The following is a 17,591-nucleotide window of genomic DNA, read 5'->3' on the forward strand; positions in this document are numbered from 1 at the left end:
TCTTAGAATATTGGCATGCGGGGTTCTCAATCAACTTGCCTTGCCCAATCCCACGAGGACAAGTAGAGCCACATTCATCACAGCCATCAGTAGCCATACTAAAACGGCAATGATCGAGACAAATATGTTGTTCCGCATAGAGACATGCTCCAATTGTACCTCGCCCTCGCTATCTCGCTCGACGGGAACTGACATGTACTTGGTGAAGCAAGTAAACCAGATAAGAGGAGCAGATACGAAAGGAAGAATGACGCTCAAGACGACTTGGCTGGCAGTTAGTGTTTTGTCCAGCCCCTCCTTGCCCACGGCGGCGGCAATGATGATACTGGGAATAATGCTGATAGATCTCGTAATCAGTCTTCGGAGCCAAGGCTTGATGGACCATCTCAACATCCCCTCGCTGACCATTTGTCCGGCCATGGTACACACAATCCCGGCAGAGAGGCCTGACAGCAGAAGCGCCAAGGCAAACACTAGTCCAGCGCCTGGTGAGATAGAAGATGACAGCAACTTATGAATACCAAAAAGGTCGGCCGAATCACCTCCGGGGACATTGTAGAGGGCGGCTCCGGCAACGATAAGAATTGCACTGTTGACGAAGAGCGCGAAGGTGAAAAGCGACAGTACTAGCTCGATGATGGAGTACTTCAGACAGCCGCGAATCGCATGAATAGATGGTCGATATTCGACTTCTCCGCCATTGCTTCCCAGCGGCACTGTAGATTCGACGTACCCTGTAGTGACATCGAAGTCCTTGAGGCGGGATTGTACCACTCCGCTGCCAAGGAAGAGGGAATGGGGCATGACAGTAGCGCCAAGAATGCCACAGCTTTGATAAAGTCTCCATCGGGTGTTAGCTAAGGATTCTGTGAAACGCTGCGGGGGGTTATGGTAGGCGCTTACCCTTCTGATTGAACGATAGCAGAGGATGGGAGATATCCGCGAAACACCTCTCCAACGGATTGATCTCGGATCAAGGACAGCTGAATGCAGAAGCAAATGACAACTGCAAGGACAAGGCCCATAACGAAGAACTCAAACAGGCGCAACCCCCACATGGATCCATTGGGACGCCAGAAGAGCAGCAGGAAGAAGACATCCACCAAAGTGATGGCACAGCCAGCGACTAAGGGGATATTCCCCAGTAAGTTCAATGCAATTGCCGATCCGATAACCTAGACGGAGCCATAAGCGCAATTCTAGAATCCGTTTGGGAGCGAAACATACCTCTGCGATATCGGTCGCAATGATAGCGGCTTCGGCGAAAAAGTAGAGTATATAAACTATCCAACGAGGGAGATGCTCACGACAATTTTCTGCCAGATTGAGACCCGTGACGGAACCTAGCTTAATGCAAAGCGACTGCAGCAGAATTGCAAAAAGATTGGATAGAAGTACTATAAAAAGCAATGCATATTTGAAATCAGCACCGGCGGCAACGTCGGTGGCATAGTTGCCCGGGTCGATGTAGGCGACTGCAATGAGAAACCCAGGACCAACGAAGCGACCGAATTTGATTAACACATGCACAAGCTGTGTCATATTATCAGAAATGACAGTTTTGAAAGGACGGCGAGGTGACCCGCTGGCTCTCGGGGTGGTTCATCCCCGAAGCCAGCAGCGGTCACTTCGCCGTCCGGGGACTTCTCGTCCCCAGATTCCGATTCTGGCAGACTTGGGGGTCTGGGTTCGACAGATATAGTGTCGCTCCCTATTGCATTCCCAGCACCAGGCGTCTTGCGATGTGTCCGGGAGTTAGCCATGCCGTTGAAGTCGTTACAGGTGGTTATATCTGGACTGAACGGTGGTGGGTTCTGGTTCCACGCCGGGTTCTTAAGGGTGTCATCTGTCCGCGAGGGGCAATTCATGTTGGGCAGAGGTCAGCTTCGCTGAGGGCGTCGAATAGAGTCAGAGATGCTTGTTGGACCAGGATGCGGCAGGCTTTTCTTCCTCGGATGCTATGCAAGGACCCTGTGCGTGGTTGTCCGGAACCGCCCGAGGTCGATCGTGCAGAATATGATGGAATTAAAGAACGTTTGCCTAGGGCGGGTCTTCGTCCAAACCTATCCAATTGCTCACCGCATACGCTTTGCAAGCAAGGAGAAGGCCAAGAAATTCTGGCCCACCGAAATTCTGAGCAAATTTGTGATCCAATGCGCCTTCAACTCTCGTGGGCGTTGGATGAGAGATCGCGGGGATACAATCGAAAACGGCAGCCCTGGAAGTGGGAGGTTCCGGTTATGGTAGATCATAGTTACGCCCGCGTTCCAATGCAAATGTGGAGGTTTCAAGGCCCTCTTCATTTCTCGATAACACTGCGCCCTACATCTGGGGTAGGACAACAGTGCTGTCAGAGCGAGGTTGACGCATTCTGGACGCGCGAGCGCCCTTTTCAAAGAAAGGTTTATCCCAGCGCCAACATCGGTCAAAGAGTCTGGTGGATGTGGCTATGCTGGTATTAGGGCCACCACGAGAATGATGTCAAGTATAAAGAGTCCAGACTCATGAGATTGAGCATAAGCCCGGTGCGACGTGTTCACACTGATTATGGGGATCCTTAGCCAGAAAGCTGGATCCCGCGTCGTCATTCCGAAAGGGTGTCTGACGTTTTTCAAGAGTCGTCCACGCAGGCTCGGGGATATACATGATATCATCTCACTCAAGCGAAAGCAGATAGCGTATTTACCCGAGGCCCATGTACTGGGATGACGAGTGCCAGTTACTGTATAATCCACAAAATTAAGAATAAGCTAAGTATACACTACTAGGGAGTGCGTCAGGAGGCATCGGAAGTATACGCGACCGGATATAGATTAGCCGGCAGATCTGCAGTCGACAGTTGACTTGCCATCAACAATAACAAGGCCTAACAAAGATAAACAAAAGCCCCAGAATCGAAGATCTGGACAACGGCTCAGGTGATAGGAAATAGAAAACTTGAAAGGGCCATCTGCAAGATGACCTGTCTATGCGCGCATGAGGCGCGATCATGCACTGACCGCCATTGCCCCCAAATGGCAGCGTTGCCGGCGCAACCTCCTCCACCGCACGTTGTTTACTCCTCCACCCTGTCATCCAGCCAACCCCAGGGATCGCCTTGCTGCGCTAGCTGTCCCAGCCCAAGGCAAGAGTGGAAATTGGATCCTCAATGTTGCCGTGGAAAGACACTCAAAATCCCCGGTCTCCCATTGTTTTGCCCTGGCCAGCTCTTCTCCCTGCATTGCGTTTGTTCTCGTCTTTTTGCATTGCGATTCTCTTCTCTTCTTAGGCAGCTTCAAGAGGCTTGCCTGTGCTTCTTTTGTTCTTTTCTGATTCAGTTGCGTTGAAACATCCCGTGAGTCAATGCTGTCTTTACCCATGCCCTCGACAATGTTCAAACATTAACTAATAATTGCCTGTAGTTGCTGGTCAACGGTGATAGCAATGGCCTCGACTTCCGGTCCTCAAATTTTCGACGATGCTGCTCGTCCCCCCACCAAAACGTCTGTGTTCAAAGCCATGATTTCGTCCAAGCATCGTCGAAATCAGTCAGTTGACGATGCCGCACCCCGCCAGCTTCCACCCCAACTCCCTCAGATCCAACCCAGCGGCCCGGTCGCTTTCCCCTGGACGGAAACGCCTTCGCCAGCATCTGGCCATCTCCCATTAGCTGAGATTGTACCAAACCGTGGCTCCGGAGAGAACTATACAAAGCTGTCCCAGACGGGCAATGAGAACAAGGCTGTCTTGCATAAGAAGACTAAAAGCGCCGTTTCACTCAAGTCACTTCGAAACTACATGGAAAAGAAAGAGAACAAGACGGAGGATCCCACAAAGGAAAACTCGCCCGATTTGACTCCGAAGAAGGCTAAATCCGCCAACAGTCTTTCGGCTATCCTCAAACGCTCCCAGCGAGACCGCAAGGATGGCTCGAAGGAAGGGCGCGATAAGGAAAATCGAAGTCCATCCGACCTTGCCGATAGTATGCCATCTCCGGCTTGGGCCCAGGACCACAATGCTCCTCTCCAGCAGTCATCCAATGGCTCCAGGCAAAACTCAACCTCGACGGCCGACCGGCGCCGAAGCGTTGCTGAGGAAGTTTCGCTTTATACCCCGAGAGGATATAGCCCCGCTCAGCAACGGAATTTTTACGATTACCATCAGCCTTCTCTAGCAAAACCTGGAGAAGGAAAGTCCAGGCCCAAGTCAGAATCCTTAGTGAGCAATAAGAAGTTGAAGGAGCTTGCGACACCTACGCTACGCACGCCAGTGGTGAATAGCAACGCAATTGAAAAAGTGGACAGCACTTCTTCCAGAACTCAACGGTTTGAAGCGCCCCGGAGAAATTCCGGCCAGAGCGTTCCTTTGTCTGCGCCCTTAGAAAAGCAGAGAGACAAAGAACCTGGCAAAAGGCTCTCGCGGGTTCAGGCGGCTATTTCTGCTTTCAATGCCAAGGATAAGGAGGTCGACGTGCAGAGGCACCTCGACTCGAAGAATGTCGAGAGTGAATTTGAAAAGCTTTTGGTGAGGCTCTTTGGGAGCATCCCTACAACCCGAAGGAAGCTCTAACAGAAATGCAGGATGCAAGAAACATCCCCCACAATATGAGAGACCGAATGCGTTCCCTCGATACTAATATCAAAGTCGACTTCATTCAAAAGTCAGAGATTGTGACACCCCATAGCGCGGGAACATCTGACAGTCGTCGGGGCCGTGGAAAGGAGTCAAAAGACGACCAGAAATCGCAGGACCGTAAGGGCTCTCGCTCACGCTCTCGAAGTCGCGGCTTCACCTTTGGCCGTGGTTCCTCTTCCTCTAACAAGAAGACGCGTTCAGAAAGCAGAGGATCTAGCCGTCCTCGGTCTATTGACTTGTCGCAGCCTGTTGGTGTATACACCACTCTCCATCCAGGTGGCTCAACTTTGTCTGTAGGCGAGCCCACGGCTGTGGATACTGCTGCGGACCCGTCCGATTTTGTTCACTACCTGCGAGAAATTCAGAAACCAGAAATGGTAGAAGTGGGCAAAATTCACAAGTTGCGTCTGTTGCTGCGGAATGAGACAGTTGGCTGGGTGGACGATTTCATCGCTGAGGGTGGGATGAATGAGATTGTTCAACTGATATATCGTATCATGAAGATGGAGTGGAGGTAAGAAACAATGGCAGCGGTTTCTTCATGATGTAACTGACAATCTGTCCAGGGAGGATCACGAGGATACCCTCCTTCATGAAGCTTTGCTCTGCCTGAAAGGTCTTTGCACTACTTCGAAGGCCATGGCTCAGCTCACTCGCATGGAAGGAGAGCTTTTCCCTGCTCTGCTTAAGATGTTGTTTGATGAGGAGAAGAAAGGGCCCAGCGAATTCACCACGCGCGGTATCATTATTAACCTCTTATTTACCCAGCTCGCTGCTGTCGCACCTGAGGATCCACCCTCGACGCGAGCCGAGAGAATTCTGTCTTACCTCCGGGATCCTTCACCAGACGACGAGAACCAGCCCGTCTCGTTCATTGCTGAAATCTATCAAGCTCGCCCTTATCGTGTCTGGTGCAAGGAAGTTACTAATACGACGAAAGAGGTGTTCTGGATCTTTCTTCACCACCTGAACGTTATTCCCCTCCCGAAGGTTGATCAAGCAAATCCTGAAGATCCTTTCACAGGAAGACCTTTGCCGAGTCCTCGAACCTTCAGCGAGCGCCACTTCCCTGCTCCTCGTCCTCCCGTCCCAGCTGCTCCGTACGTGGGCGGGGTTGAATGGGATGCTACCAACTACCTCGCGGCCCACCTTGACTTAATGAATGCAATCATTGCTTCTCTGCCTACTGTTGATGCTCGTAACCGCCTACGTGGGGAACTCCGAGCGTCCGGATTCGAAAAAGTGATGGGTGGCAGCTTGCGCACCTGCAAAGAGAAGTTCTACTCAGCCGTCCATGAGTGTCTCCGCACATGGGTTGCCGCTGCCGTCGAGGATGGTTGGGCATACAACCTTGTCCGTGAAGGGCCTCCCCGTCCTGGTGAGCCCGGGTCCCCCATCAAGTCACCTAAGAAGGTTCCTGGCAGCCCGAAGAAGGGGCTGGTAGACGACAAACCCCCCCAAGCTGGAACTGGCACTCAATTTCCCAGAGAGCTGTTCTCCTCCCAGCGCTGCTGCTGCTTCAAGTGACATGCGTGGCTGGATTTAAATCAGCTCAGGGCTACTTTGCCTTGACTTGATTTTTTATGAATTTTCTTTCTTCATATGTTTTCTCTCTTCATTTTTCTGTCCAAAGTCTGCTTCCACTCATCATGACCTGGCGTTTACGGCTTTGAATTATGTGTTTTCTTCTTGTTCCCTTTTTCCGTTTCTGTCCGGTTTGAAGTCCTACCAACGGACTGCACCCCTTTTGGTCCTATTGAAACCGGTTCTGTCGGAGTTCCTTTTCCGTTTCCACCTTTCGTTGGAGTTGGCATTTGCGGTGTTGTTGACATTTACGTTTCTATGTCCAGATGAATTCCTGGTTAACACGATGTGATGATGACGAGTTGAGAATCGGGGTTCCGGTGGACAAGCGACTGTCCTTGAAGCCACCTTGATATTTCACTTGGTTTGTTCATGTAGATCAATGACAGATACGAGAACTGAATGATAAGTCATTGAACTAGTCTATATTCTAGCCAAATATAGAACTTCAATCGCAGAATCCTATTTGTGAAATTCCGCCCTTTACACCCCGGTTGCGTCGAGTCGCGATAGAATGACTCGATTACCTCTGAGTCCATTTCTCCGTCCAACCAGAGTGCTCCGACGTGGAATGGAGCTGGACCCTTCCATGCTGAGTCGTCTCTGTGAACTCTGTCACACAAGCCAAGTAGGGCTACATCCACATCCTCAAAGCATGCTCCAGTATCCCCATCTCCACTATCAAGACCACTGTACGACGCGAAAGAAGTGTCAACAATGCATCTCGAACCAGAAGTGAACGGCCTCGAAACACTTGAGCAGTGGAGCCTTCTGAGGACAATCCTGGTCAGATATAGGAACTCACGATTCCTCGATATCGATATCTTAAATCCGATATCTGCTTCATGAAAGACTATACATGACTGGGGCTTTGCATAGTAATCCATAACAGAGCAGGGGATACTATTTCCCAACCAGGATCTCTCCAACTTAAATACACCCGCGTAGGATTTACCACAAACAACCCATGATCAAAGGGTCCCCGGTGGTCAAACTTAGGCTGAGGATATACGACGGAGCGGGGCGGACTCAGCCTCCGAGTCCTTACTGAAAGAAGGGCACGATGCAAGGACAATATAATGTACATTAATCTAATACACGCCCAATATATCTGGAGGTACAGGAGAGGAGTCTGTTTTTATCCCTCAAGTCCGTATTCCTTTACTCTTTTTCATCCGACCGCTTCGCTGGACCGGGAGGCGGGGGCGAGGAGAGATACTGCCCTTACACTCGAGAAAACACTCTCACGGATCTAGAAAACATACATCAGCATAAGGTAACAACGCAGGAGATATCAGAGAGGGGCTCACCCCGTCGAACGGCGTATCCTTGGTATCCCATTCCATGAAAAGCACAGCGTAGATACCAACAACTATAAGCCATGAATTAGCAACCCGAGCCCTTCACACCTATTATGCTAGGAGAATCTTTTCCTCCAGAGGACTCACATCCAATGATGATCCATTGAGCTAGGGTTACCATCTTAATGAAGTTCGGACGCGCATATTTGAGCGCCGCGCGCCGGCGGTACTTCCGCTCCAGACGGAACTGGTGCTTTTGCGAGAGCTTTGACATATCCGGCGGCCATTTTCGTTTGGGCTGGTATTGGCTGTAGGGGTCGTCTTCGGGGTAGGGGTATGGATGCTTTTCAGAGGAGAGGCGAAATGGAGAGGACCTTTGGATCGCGGAGGGTGTGAAGCAGGCGGGAGAGGTCTGGGAGAAGGCGCGAGTGGTAGGAGATGTAGGATTTTGCTTCTAGAGCATTCGTTAGTTGATCTTCGCTGCAGGATACGTTGGCGAGTGGGCGGTACAGAGAGGAGACATGGCTGTCGAGCGATTGGAGCCTTGAATGATGCGCCCGGGATCGGAAGAGCGCGCTGCACCGGGGCGCCTGCGAATAATTGGCGGAACATCAGAAGGGATGTATTGTGTGTCGAGGGGATGGTGGCGAAGAGCGCGATAGCCACTGGCGGTCGTCAGAGTGCAGGAGGCTGCGGCTTTGGAGAATTTGAGGTGTCGGGATCCACCTCTCCGCAAACCCCCCGAACTATATACTCCGTGGACCTTGCTCTTGTCGGTTGAAGATCCTCGCAGTCTTCTTACCCTATTACGAGCATAAAATACGAGCACTGCTACTAATAATCCTCGTGAACGTGGGGAGGCTTGTCATTACAGCCGGTGAATCCAGAGTAAGGATTGAGAGTAACGTATACATCTAACTCTCATCCGCTCCGAGACTAACAAGTCAAGATTCGTTGGAATCGTGCTAGTGATACAAAGTGCTAATTTATGTTCTCCATGAATAGCTCTTCCAATCATCCCATCTCGTTTATGGTCTCTCATAGGAAGTTTCTTTCTTAGTCCACAATAATTTGACACGATTACTGAGTAATTTATCGATATAGATATATACGCGAAATGCCAATACACCATCTGCCAAATTGGCTTCGCTAGCAACCTTAGTGGGCCAAGGCAATACCACTTCAGCTTTTGAGCAGCCTCAGGAGATTGGTCTCGGCAAGCGTTTGTGATACCAACGTTCTCTGGGTACTGTCAACGAAACCAGTTCAATGTGGTAGACTGAAGTGCCAGTCACTGTTCCAGAGAACTTCGTCTCCAGGAATACTCGGAACAATCGGCCCAAAAACCTGTGCAGCCACTGCCAACGCAACCCTAACCGGGACAAGAAGCAACGCACATTGTACAAGTGTGAAGGAGGCCTTGCCATCCAAGTCGAAGCATAAGTGACCAGACTGGCAAGGTACATGCTACCAGGACCTTGTCCACACTCATTATCAGGATATGGGCTCAAGGTAATTTGATTCATAGAAATTTTGTCCTTGCAGCCACCACAGCGCCAACTTTGTTGTCGAAGTCCAATGGTATTATCAAGTACTCTGAAAGGACTACCAATTCCGAGCATGATGTACCATAGACAAGAAGCATCATGGAAGTATTGACCAACACTCACAAATGATGCAGCATAAGGCCAATATTTAGCAAAGATGAGAAGTTCAACTTTATGAATGAAGCCGTGCGAAGTCAGGTATAGCCAAAAATCTGAAGCCATACATTAAAATCATCAACCTCGAAAGTACTAGTTACAGCACAACCTTGGAAACTATCCCATGGAAGTGCACCAGCCAAACTGTGAGAAGTTCAACCATCCGTCCAGTATAGAACAGCAAAATTCCTACGATGATCTCCACCATGATGATGGTGTCGGGGATTCGACTGGATGACTCGGAGTCTTTCTGTCTTGGCTGCCGTTCCTATTTTCGAGGCCGGTAGTCAATAACACCAGCTGCTTCCCAGCAGCGTGCAAAACCGACGGTGTTTCACGAACGATATCATACCGATTCATCACACGGCCTAGTTATCGGAGGGTCTCTCTTTCCGATTGTCTTCTGAGCCATTCAGAACTTAGAGAAATATGTGGTCGGTCATATTGTTCGACCGGCTGGATATGTGGGGCGACAAGGCTGTCCCAAAAAGGGAATTATTGTCAGCTTCTCGGCGTGCCCGCGTTTCGAACCTCAAGACATCCGAAACAGGAAATTAATGTCAGTCGTATTACAGTAGATTGTAGATTGTAGTTTGGACATATCTATTAATTTAGTAGGTGCTCGGGTATAAATCAATCGACTCCTCCGGGCCACTCTTCAGAGATATCATCAAATCAAGAGCTCCAGCTTGTTAGACTATCAAAATCTCCTACAATGTCTCGATACGCCAGCGCTCATGCGAACCCCAAGGGCCCTGGAGATGCACGACCAACTGCTCTTCAGATCATCCAGGATGAATCCATGGAAGGCAAGCTCGCCGGCAAAGTCGTGGTGATAACAGGTGGAAACTCCGGCATTGGTCTCGAAACGGTTCGAGCGCTTGCGGCTACTGGAGCTTTTATCTACGTGACCACCCGGGATGTTCCCAGAGCAAAAGCTTCCCTGGGAGACATATATCAGCCCAAGCAGGTAAAGCTTGTCCATATGGACCAATCATCCCTGGCAAGCGTCCGCGAAGCAGCAAAGTCCATTCTGAGGGAAGTGAACAAGATCAGCATTCTAATCAATAACGCCGGAATCATGGATGTCCCGGAGCTCCGGCACTCCAGAGATGGATATGAGTTGCAGTTCGCGACCAACCATCTCGCCCACTTCTTGCTGTTCCAGCTCCTGAAGCCTGCTCTCCTTGCTGCCAGCACACCGGAGTTTCAATCGCGCGTGGTGATGGTGTCATCTTCGGGACACCGTACACGTGGTATCAATGCTTCAGATGACTACCATTATCAGAAGGGCGGCTATGATCCTCAGTTGGCATATGCGCAGTCCAAAACTGCAAATGTCTATCTCGCCAACGAGATCGAGCGCCGCTATGGTTCACAAGGGCTGCACGCAACTAGCGTCCATCCCGGCATCGTCAAGACGAACATCGCCAGGTTTTGGCCGGATGAGAAGATCCAAGGCCTGATGCAAATCCCACAGGTGCTAAGTTATGCGAAGAGCCCGGAGCAAGGTGCTGCGACCACTGTCTGGGCTGCTGTTGGTCACGAATGGGAGGGTCGAGGAGGTCGATACCTGGCCGAGTGTGCAGAAACCGAGAAGGGCCCCGAAGCAGGAGATATGGGTGTCCCTCCGAATTTGTATGTGAGCCATACATACAAGCCCGATGATGAGGCTAGACTCTGGCGGGATTCGTTGGAAATGGTAGGCTTGCCAAAGGAGGAATAACTGAAATTTAGTAAGGTCTCATAGTTCAATACTGTATGTACATTTTTCTGTACTGTTGAACATCAGACCATTCTAGCAACCGAACACTGCATTCTTTCTGTTGAATAGTAACTCTGCATGGTTACTGGGAAAGCTCCATAGTTGCCGTAAGGACCTAGGTTCCCTCGGGCCCACATGAAAGACAACGAGCAGCGACGTCAGCACTTTCACATGCGCCCCATCGCACGTGACAGACATTTTGATTGATCTGGGGGAGGCCCCGGATATGGAAAAGCAATAGTCCGATGGACCTCGGCATTTTTGGCCTCGCATTAGCAGCGGCAAGCTTGCAACAACGGTAATACTACCGAACTCCACGGGGTTGGATTTATAAAAGAGTGCCCCATCTTTCCTGGTGAACTTCCCCTGTTTCTATCCCGCATTTCAGTCCTTTTTGGTATCTTCACACACCTTTTACCTTCATACCGTTTAATCTTTATACACGCTTGACGTCATGTCTTCAGGTTAGTTTTCGATCCCACCAGACTGTTCACACATGAGAACGTCATCTCGGACCAGTATACTGATTACCGAATGTTCGAAATTTTAGCCCAACAGCGTTTGTCCCAGGTCTCTTCCCACTTCAGTGGAAAGAAGGGCGCCGCGGGTATCACCGAAAAGCACCCCGACGATATCGTCGTCACATGTGCCCTGCGCACTGCCTTGACCAAGGGTGGCAAGGGTGCATTCAAGGACACAGCCGCCGCAGATCTTCTGGCTGGTGTCTTCAAGGCTGTGATCAACAAGAGCGGTATCGACCCAGCTCTTGTCGAGGATGTTGCGGTGGGCTCAGTTCTCCCTCCTGGTGGCGGTGCCACTGAATTCCGTGCTGCCGCTCTCGTTGCTGGATTCCCCGAGACAACCGCTGTTAAGAGTCTGAACCGTCAATGCTCCAGTGGTCTTCAGGCAATCGTTGATATTGCCAACGCTCTGAAGGCCGGCACCATCGACGTCGGTATCGGTGCTGGTGTTGAGAGCATGACCTCCCAGTACGGGTAAGTACCTACTCCCTTGGACAGCCGAAAAAACCATATGAGGCTGACATTTATTTCCCATAAAAATAGTCCCGGAGCTGTTACCGAGTTCTCCGAGCTCCTCGAGAGCCACCCCGAAGCCGCCAACTGCAAGGTTCCCATGGGTGTCCTGTCAGAGGACATGGCCAAGGCCCGCAACGTCACTCGTGCCGCCCAGGACGCTTTCGCCGCATCATCATACCAGAAGGCCGAGGCCGCCCAAAAGGCCGGTCTTTTCAACGAGGAGATTGCTCCTCTCGAGGTCAAGTGGACCGACCCCAAGTCTGGCGAGGAGAAGACCATCACTGTCAAGGCTGATGATGGTGTCCGGCCCGGCATGACCGTCGAGTCCCTGGCCAAGATCCGTCCCGCCTTCGCCAAGGATGGCTCCATCCACGCTGGTAACGCTTCCCAGATCTCCGACGGCGCTGCCGCCGTTCTGCTCATGAAGCGCTCTACTGCTGAGCGTCTGGGTCAGAAGATCATCGGCAAGTACGTTGCTGCTAGTGTTGTCGGTGTTAAGCCCCTGCTCATGGGTATTGGCCCATGGAAGGCTATCCCTGTTGCTCTGGAGAAGGCCGGTATTACCAAGGAGGACGTTGATATCTACGAGATCAACGAGGCTTTCGCCTCCCAGTGTGTGTGGTGTATTAACGAGCTTGGTTTGCCTGCTGAGAAGATTAACCCCAAGGGTGGTGCTATCGCCTTCGGACACCCGCTTGGCTGCACCGGTTCTCGCCAGGTCAGCACACTTCTGACTGAGCTCAAGCGCACCAACAAGAAGGTCGGTGTCACCAGCATGTGTGTCGGTACCGGTATGGGTATGGCTGCTGTCTGGGTTGCCGAGTAAAAGAGGACTCGATGATCTTTCATTATGCTATTTGCACAGCGGCTTATCTTCCATTTATCTATATCCAAAGATTTCTTTCATGTATTAAATACCTGGATACCACGAGAGAATGAATTTTCATATTTATTGTTTATCTGAAATCCGTATACCCTGGCTATCTCGGGTTTCTGAGCTTGATGGACAGATATTATACTGGGCCTCGGGCCGTCTATGATCGAAATGTCTTAAATGCCTCAGTCACAGTCATGCCCTGGCTTACGGCTTCCTTGGCCTTATCATCCATGCTGATTAGTTTCGGAATAGTCTCCAGAACTGCACTTAGCAGGTCCCGTGGAATAGCAACTACTCCTTCCAGTGGGTCACAGAAAATGATGTCACCCTAAGAGAAGTTAACAGTAAGCCTGACGGTCAGATGCAAGCAAGATGTGTAAATACGTACTGGAGAGACGGTTATCCCTGCGACAGAAATTGGCACATTTCGTGCACCAGCTTGAGCCTCTGCGCCGGTGCCAACCGTCGAAGTAGACCGAGCCCAAATCTATGATTCATAAGTCAGACCACGAAATAGATCCTGGCGTTTTTCTTTCTCGAAACTCACAGGAAGCCCCGTTGCTTGCAACTCGCGCACGTCCCGCACCCGGCCACTCACAACAGTGGCTTTTATACCCAAGACCTTCATGCGCGCGGCCATGATCCCGCCTGTAACAGCACAGTGCTGCTCGCTGGGTTGTTCGATGACAACAATTGAGCCGGCATTAGATGGATCTTCGGCGGCATAGTCACCGGTGTAGTCTACCCAGTGTTTGCCGGGTGGAAACCCATGCCTCTCAGGGTTCTCGGCGGCGATGGCTGGCGGATTATCGCCTTTGTTCAAGAACTTAAATGTCGTTGCAGGAGCAGCAACCTTGCCTGTTGCGTCGTTTCTTCCGAGTATCGGGGAAATTGGAACTGTCTCTGTTAATTGCCGTGTCTTTAAGGAGAATGTGTTCTCGAGGCCAGATCAAGAGAATAAGATGTTATGCATGTAGAGAATATATGAAGCGGGTTCTTACGAATATCAGCTAGGAATCCAGCACGAGGGGAGTACCTTTCGGTACTTTCTGGAGTTTAAGTAGTGCATCAGATACCTAAGCGAAGAGCACGTTATTACGAACATTCATCAAATGTTTGATTGAGCGTAGGGGTATAATTTTGGTGCTTGACCAAAGACCACATACATCACAAGCTGTGTAGTTGTCAACTAAAGTCGCGAGTTGTTCATTCAGAGACGCCATTGCGGGGATGGTAAGATGGTACGGAGGAAGGGAATCTGCAGTGTAGGAAAGCCAGCCGCGTGGAATGTGACAATGTGGTCTTCTTGGAAGGTGGGAAGTTGTCAAGATGGGAAACCTATAATTGATCCCAACTCAAGAGTTGCTTCTTGTTCTGCCGACCGTTCAAAGCACAACCCAAGGACTACCGGATATCGGAGTCATGGGCCCACTGGCACCCGAGGGTATCCCCGGTCGGTCCAAATCCGATAATTTCCGTGACTTGGGAATCTCTCCCTTGGAATACCAGTCGCGCTCATATTGAACAACTTCAGAATTTGTATGCAGGCCGTGCCTGATAGAGATAGATGTAGGTACCACCTCCGTCGTGTCTCTATGCTTGAGAGCATTTCTCAATTCCCTGCTTTCCCCTTCAATGCAGCAGTAACTTCGAAATTTCCAAAAGATCATTGAAGACAGTCTTGGAAGTAGTGTCCATCAACATACTGCGTAGTGAGAGTAGCATATGTACCTCCCATAGTAACCAGTCCTGCGACCTGGATGGCGTGAAAGCTGGCCTCACGAGTTTGTTTCTGTGCCCAATTTTGATTTCACCATTCTAGCATATTATTTTGCGTGTATACTGAGAATTCAACGACGCTATTAGGCCGTGAAGACTTCTGTTCCAATCGGCACACGCAATTCCCTCCCTAGAAGAACGAGGCAATCGCTGATAAGGGCGCCAGCAGAAAGTCTCACCGCCTTTAGAAAAAACCATCCGAATCTCACCGCCCGTTAAAATTTCCCAAATCAAGCAGACCAAGATCTTTCAGCATCCAGTTTCAGCAGCACACCAGCCATGAAGCGAAAATTGGATGAAAATGATGTTCCGTCTCCGGAGCCTGCGGGTACTGAGGAACAGGGCCTTGACTTCGAAGCCCTTGGTCTTGACCCGCGTCTTCGTCAGGCCCTGATTCAAGAAAAGTTCTCCAAGCCCACTCTTGTTCAAGAAAAAGCCATTCCGTTGGCCCTCGAAGGAAAGGATATTATGGGTATGCTATTTGCTCTACATCTTCAGCTACCGCATACAAGTGCTAATAACAAATAGCCCGTGCAAAGACTGGTTCTGGAAAAACTGCCGCCTATGTTCTTCCCGTCCTCCAGGCTATCTTGCAGCGAAAATCCGTTCGTAACCCAGTTCATTGCGGTAAATATTGAACCATACTAACCGCACGGTTTCAGATTGATCCTTCGCTCAAAGCAACTACTGGTCTCATCCTCGTCCCGACTCGCGAATTGGCTGAGCAAGTGCAAAAAGTCGTCACATCTTTCACTGCCTTCTGTGGAAAGGATATCCGATCGATCAACCTGGCGCAGAAAGTGTCGGATGCTGTGCAGCGAAACTTGCTTGCCGATTTCCCCGATTTAATCATCTCCACGCCCACTCGCGTCCTGGCCAACGTCAACAACTCCGCTCTGTCGCTTGAGAAGCTAACCCACCTTGTGATCGACGAAGCTGATTTGGTCCTGTCTTACGGATACGACGAAGATATCAACGCGTTGTCGAAGGCTATTCCTCGGGGCGTGCAGACTTTCCTTATGAGTGCCACGCTGACCTCGGAAGTGGACACTCTGAAGAGCCTGTTCTGCCGCAGTCCGGTCATTCTCAAGCTGGAAGACAAGGAGGAGAAGGGTGCCGGCGTCAGCCAGTTTGTCGTCAAGTAAGTATCCTCCGACGAACCGTCAAATTCTATGTCTCATACAATTCATTAGGTGCGCCGAAGATGAGAAGTTCCTCCTCACGTACGTCATTTTCAAACTACAATTGGTCAAGGGCAAGGTCATCATCTTCGTCCACGACGTGGATCGCTGTTATCGTGTGAAGCTTTTCCTGGAGCAGTTTGGAATCAAGAGCTGTGTTCTCAATTCGGAGCTACCCATCAATTCCCGGGTACACGTTGTGGAGGAGTTCAACAAGGGCGTTTATGACATTATTATTGCAGCAGACGACACCGAGGCAATTGGAGGACCGAAATCCAGCAAGAAGTCCCACGAGGCCAACAAGACCGAGGAAGGGGACGCTCAGGAAAAAGAAGAGATCGGAAGCAGTGAAGACGAGAACGAAGAAGACGAGACCTCGGGCAGCAAAAAGCCCCGACCAGAGAAGAAACGCAAAATGAGTTCGAAAGACAAGGATTATGGGATTTCTCGTGGCATTGATTTCCAGAACGTCGCCTGTGTTCTGAATTTCGACCTCCCAACCACCTCCAAGTCATACACCCATCGCATCGGACGTACCGGTCGCGCCGGCAAAGCCGGCATGGCCTTGTCTTTTGTTGTTCCAGCGGACTTGTATGGCAAACACAAACCTACCCAGATCTCTAGTGCCAAAAAGGACGAAACCGTTCTTCAAAAGATTATCAAGCGACAAGGCAAGCTCGGCCACGAAGTGCGGCCGTATCACTTCGAAATGCAGCAGGTCGATGCATTCCGATACCGTATGACCGATGCCTTGCGTGCCGTGACCCGACTAGCCGTCCAGGAAGCGCGAGCCCGTGAGATCCGACAAGAGCTCATTAAGAGCGAGAAACTGAAGCGCCATTTCGAGGAGAACCCTGACGAACTGCGCCAGTTGCGCCATGACGGCGAGCTGCGGGCTGCTCGTGTCCAGCCGCATTTGAAGCATGTTCCTGATTATCTTATGCCCGCCAAGGGCCGAAAGGGTATTTCAAAGGAAGACGTGGGTTATGTTGGCTTCAAGAAAACCAAGGAGAATCGCATTCGCAAGGCTAGGGACCGTAACCGGGGCAGGGGAAGAAGTCCAGTGGCAAGGTCGATCCCCTCAAAACATTTAACCGGGGACGCAAGTGAGAGAGGGCTAGTGCAAAATTCATCTTATGATACCATTGTACATTTTTACTAGTTATGCAGAGCCCAGAAGATTATCCTTGACGTTAATCATGAAAACTTTCTTATCAGTTCCGTAGAAACGCGGGTGTGATCACTGAGTTGGACGTAGAGCGACGTCTGATCAATCCGTCCGCACGACACTTACCACTAGCAGTGGTCCATTATCCACCGGGCAGAGCTCAGTAAATGAGTGTGAAGTGTATTCCAAGTGTAGGTATTTTAAGACAAATTGAAGGTGGGAAATGCAACCCTCAGAATCCTACGGGTCAGAGCTTTGCTTATTCTACTTCAACAGCTCCGAATTTTTAATTTTTAATTTTTTTTTATTTTATTTAAAGAGAGTCTGAGCTTGGACTCGGAGAAAAAGGTACGTCGGAATATCCGAGAAGCTCAGCTCACAATTCTCCTCACCAGCTGCCGGTGCTCTATCGATAAGCCCTGACGCTCTAGTCCTCTATTGGACAGTACTTTCTTGTTTCAAATTCCCATTCAGCCTCAGGGTCCACGGCTCCGGCCCCAAATTTGCTCGCAGATGTAGTTTCAAGAGGCTCTTAAATTTGGAAGTATGGGTGGTCGATATTTGAGTGACTCATCGTTGGAT

General features: G+C 50.3%; 7 protein-coding genes across 7 annotated transcripts; 4 read left to right on the plus strand and 3 right to left on the minus strand.

Moving 5' to 3' along the window:
* Positions 1-30: 30 nt before the first annotated feature.
* N7468_006879 (uncharacterized protein) lies at positions 31-1,868 on the minus strand (the record flags this gene model as incomplete). Its single annotated transcript, XM_058476175.1, has 4 exons — positions 31-841; positions 904-1,175; positions 1,228-1,533; positions 1,572-1,868. The coding sequence occupies 4 exons, from the start codon at positions 1,866-1,868 to the stop codon at positions 31-33; spliced, it is 1,686 nt and encodes a 561-aa protein (XP_058329065.1).
* A 1,555-nt stretch (positions 1,869-3,423) lies between these two features.
* Positions 3,424-6,141, plus strand: N7468_006880 (uncharacterized protein; the record flags this gene model as incomplete). The annotated part of the gene is made up of 3 exons (XM_058476176.1): positions 3,424-4,503; positions 4,560-5,128; positions 5,181-6,141. The coding sequence occupies 3 exons, from the start codon at positions 3,424-3,426 to the stop codon at positions 6,139-6,141; spliced, it is 2,610 nt and encodes an 869-aa protein (XP_058329066.1).
* A 1,228-nt stretch (positions 6,142-7,369) lies between these two features.
* Positions 7,370-8,111, minus strand: N7468_006881 (uncharacterized protein; the record flags this gene model as incomplete). Its single annotated transcript, XM_058476177.1, has 4 exons — positions 7,370-7,450; positions 7,509-7,570; positions 7,647-7,953; positions 8,010-8,111. 4 exons carry the CDS (start codon positions 8,109-8,111, stop codon positions 7,370-7,372), a joined length of 552 nt encoding a protein of 183 aa, XP_058329067.1.
* A 1,806-nt stretch (positions 8,112-9,917) lies between these two features.
* N7468_006882 (uncharacterized protein) lies at positions 9,918-10,928 on the plus strand (the record flags this gene model as incomplete). Its single annotated transcript, XM_058476178.1, has 1 exon — positions 9,918-10,928. One exon carries the CDS (start codon positions 9,918-9,920, stop codon positions 10,926-10,928), a length of 1,011 nt encoding a protein of 336 aa, XP_058329068.1.
* Positions 10,929-11,501: 573 nt separating this feature from the next.
* N7468_006883 (3-ketoacyl-coA thiolase peroxisomal A precursor) lies at positions 11,502-12,830 on the plus strand (the record flags this gene model as incomplete). The annotated part of the gene is made up of 2 exons (XM_058476179.1): positions 11,502-11,962; positions 12,032-12,830. 2 exons carry the CDS (start codon positions 11,502-11,504, stop codon positions 12,828-12,830), a joined length of 1,260 nt encoding a protein of 419 aa, XP_058329069.1.
* A 208-nt stretch (positions 12,831-13,038) lies between these two features.
* On the minus strand, positions 13,039-14,104 carry N7468_006884 (RraA family protein; the record flags this gene model as incomplete). Its single annotated transcript, XM_058476180.1, has 5 exons — positions 13,039-13,209; positions 13,270-13,368; positions 13,429-13,778; positions 13,918-13,957; positions 14,048-14,104. The coding sequence occupies 5 exons, from the start codon at positions 14,102-14,104 to the stop codon at positions 13,039-13,041; spliced, it is 717 nt and encodes a 238-aa protein (XP_058329070.1).
* Positions 14,105-14,939: 835 nt separating this feature from the next.
* On the plus strand, positions 14,940-17,003 carry dbp9 (ATP-dependent DNA/RNA helicase; the record flags this gene model as incomplete). Its single annotated transcript, XM_058476181.1, has 4 exons — positions 14,940-15,132; positions 15,189-15,265; positions 15,323-15,801; positions 15,854-17,003. 4 exons carry the CDS (start codon positions 14,940-14,942, stop codon positions 17,001-17,003), a joined length of 1,899 nt encoding a protein of 632 aa, XP_058329071.1.
* Between the last annotated feature and the right edge of the window lie 588 nt (positions 17,004-17,591).

This window comes from Penicillium chermesinum (genome assembly GCF_028974085.1).
Source record: "Penicillium chermesinum strain IBT 19713 chromosome Unknown utg000005l:1.0-4115287.0:1.0-4118363.0, whole genome shotgun sequence".
In the NCBI taxonomy this organism is placed as follows: domain Eukaryota; kingdom Fungi; phylum Ascomycota; class Eurotiomycetes; order Eurotiales; family Aspergillaceae; genus Penicillium; species Penicillium chermesinum.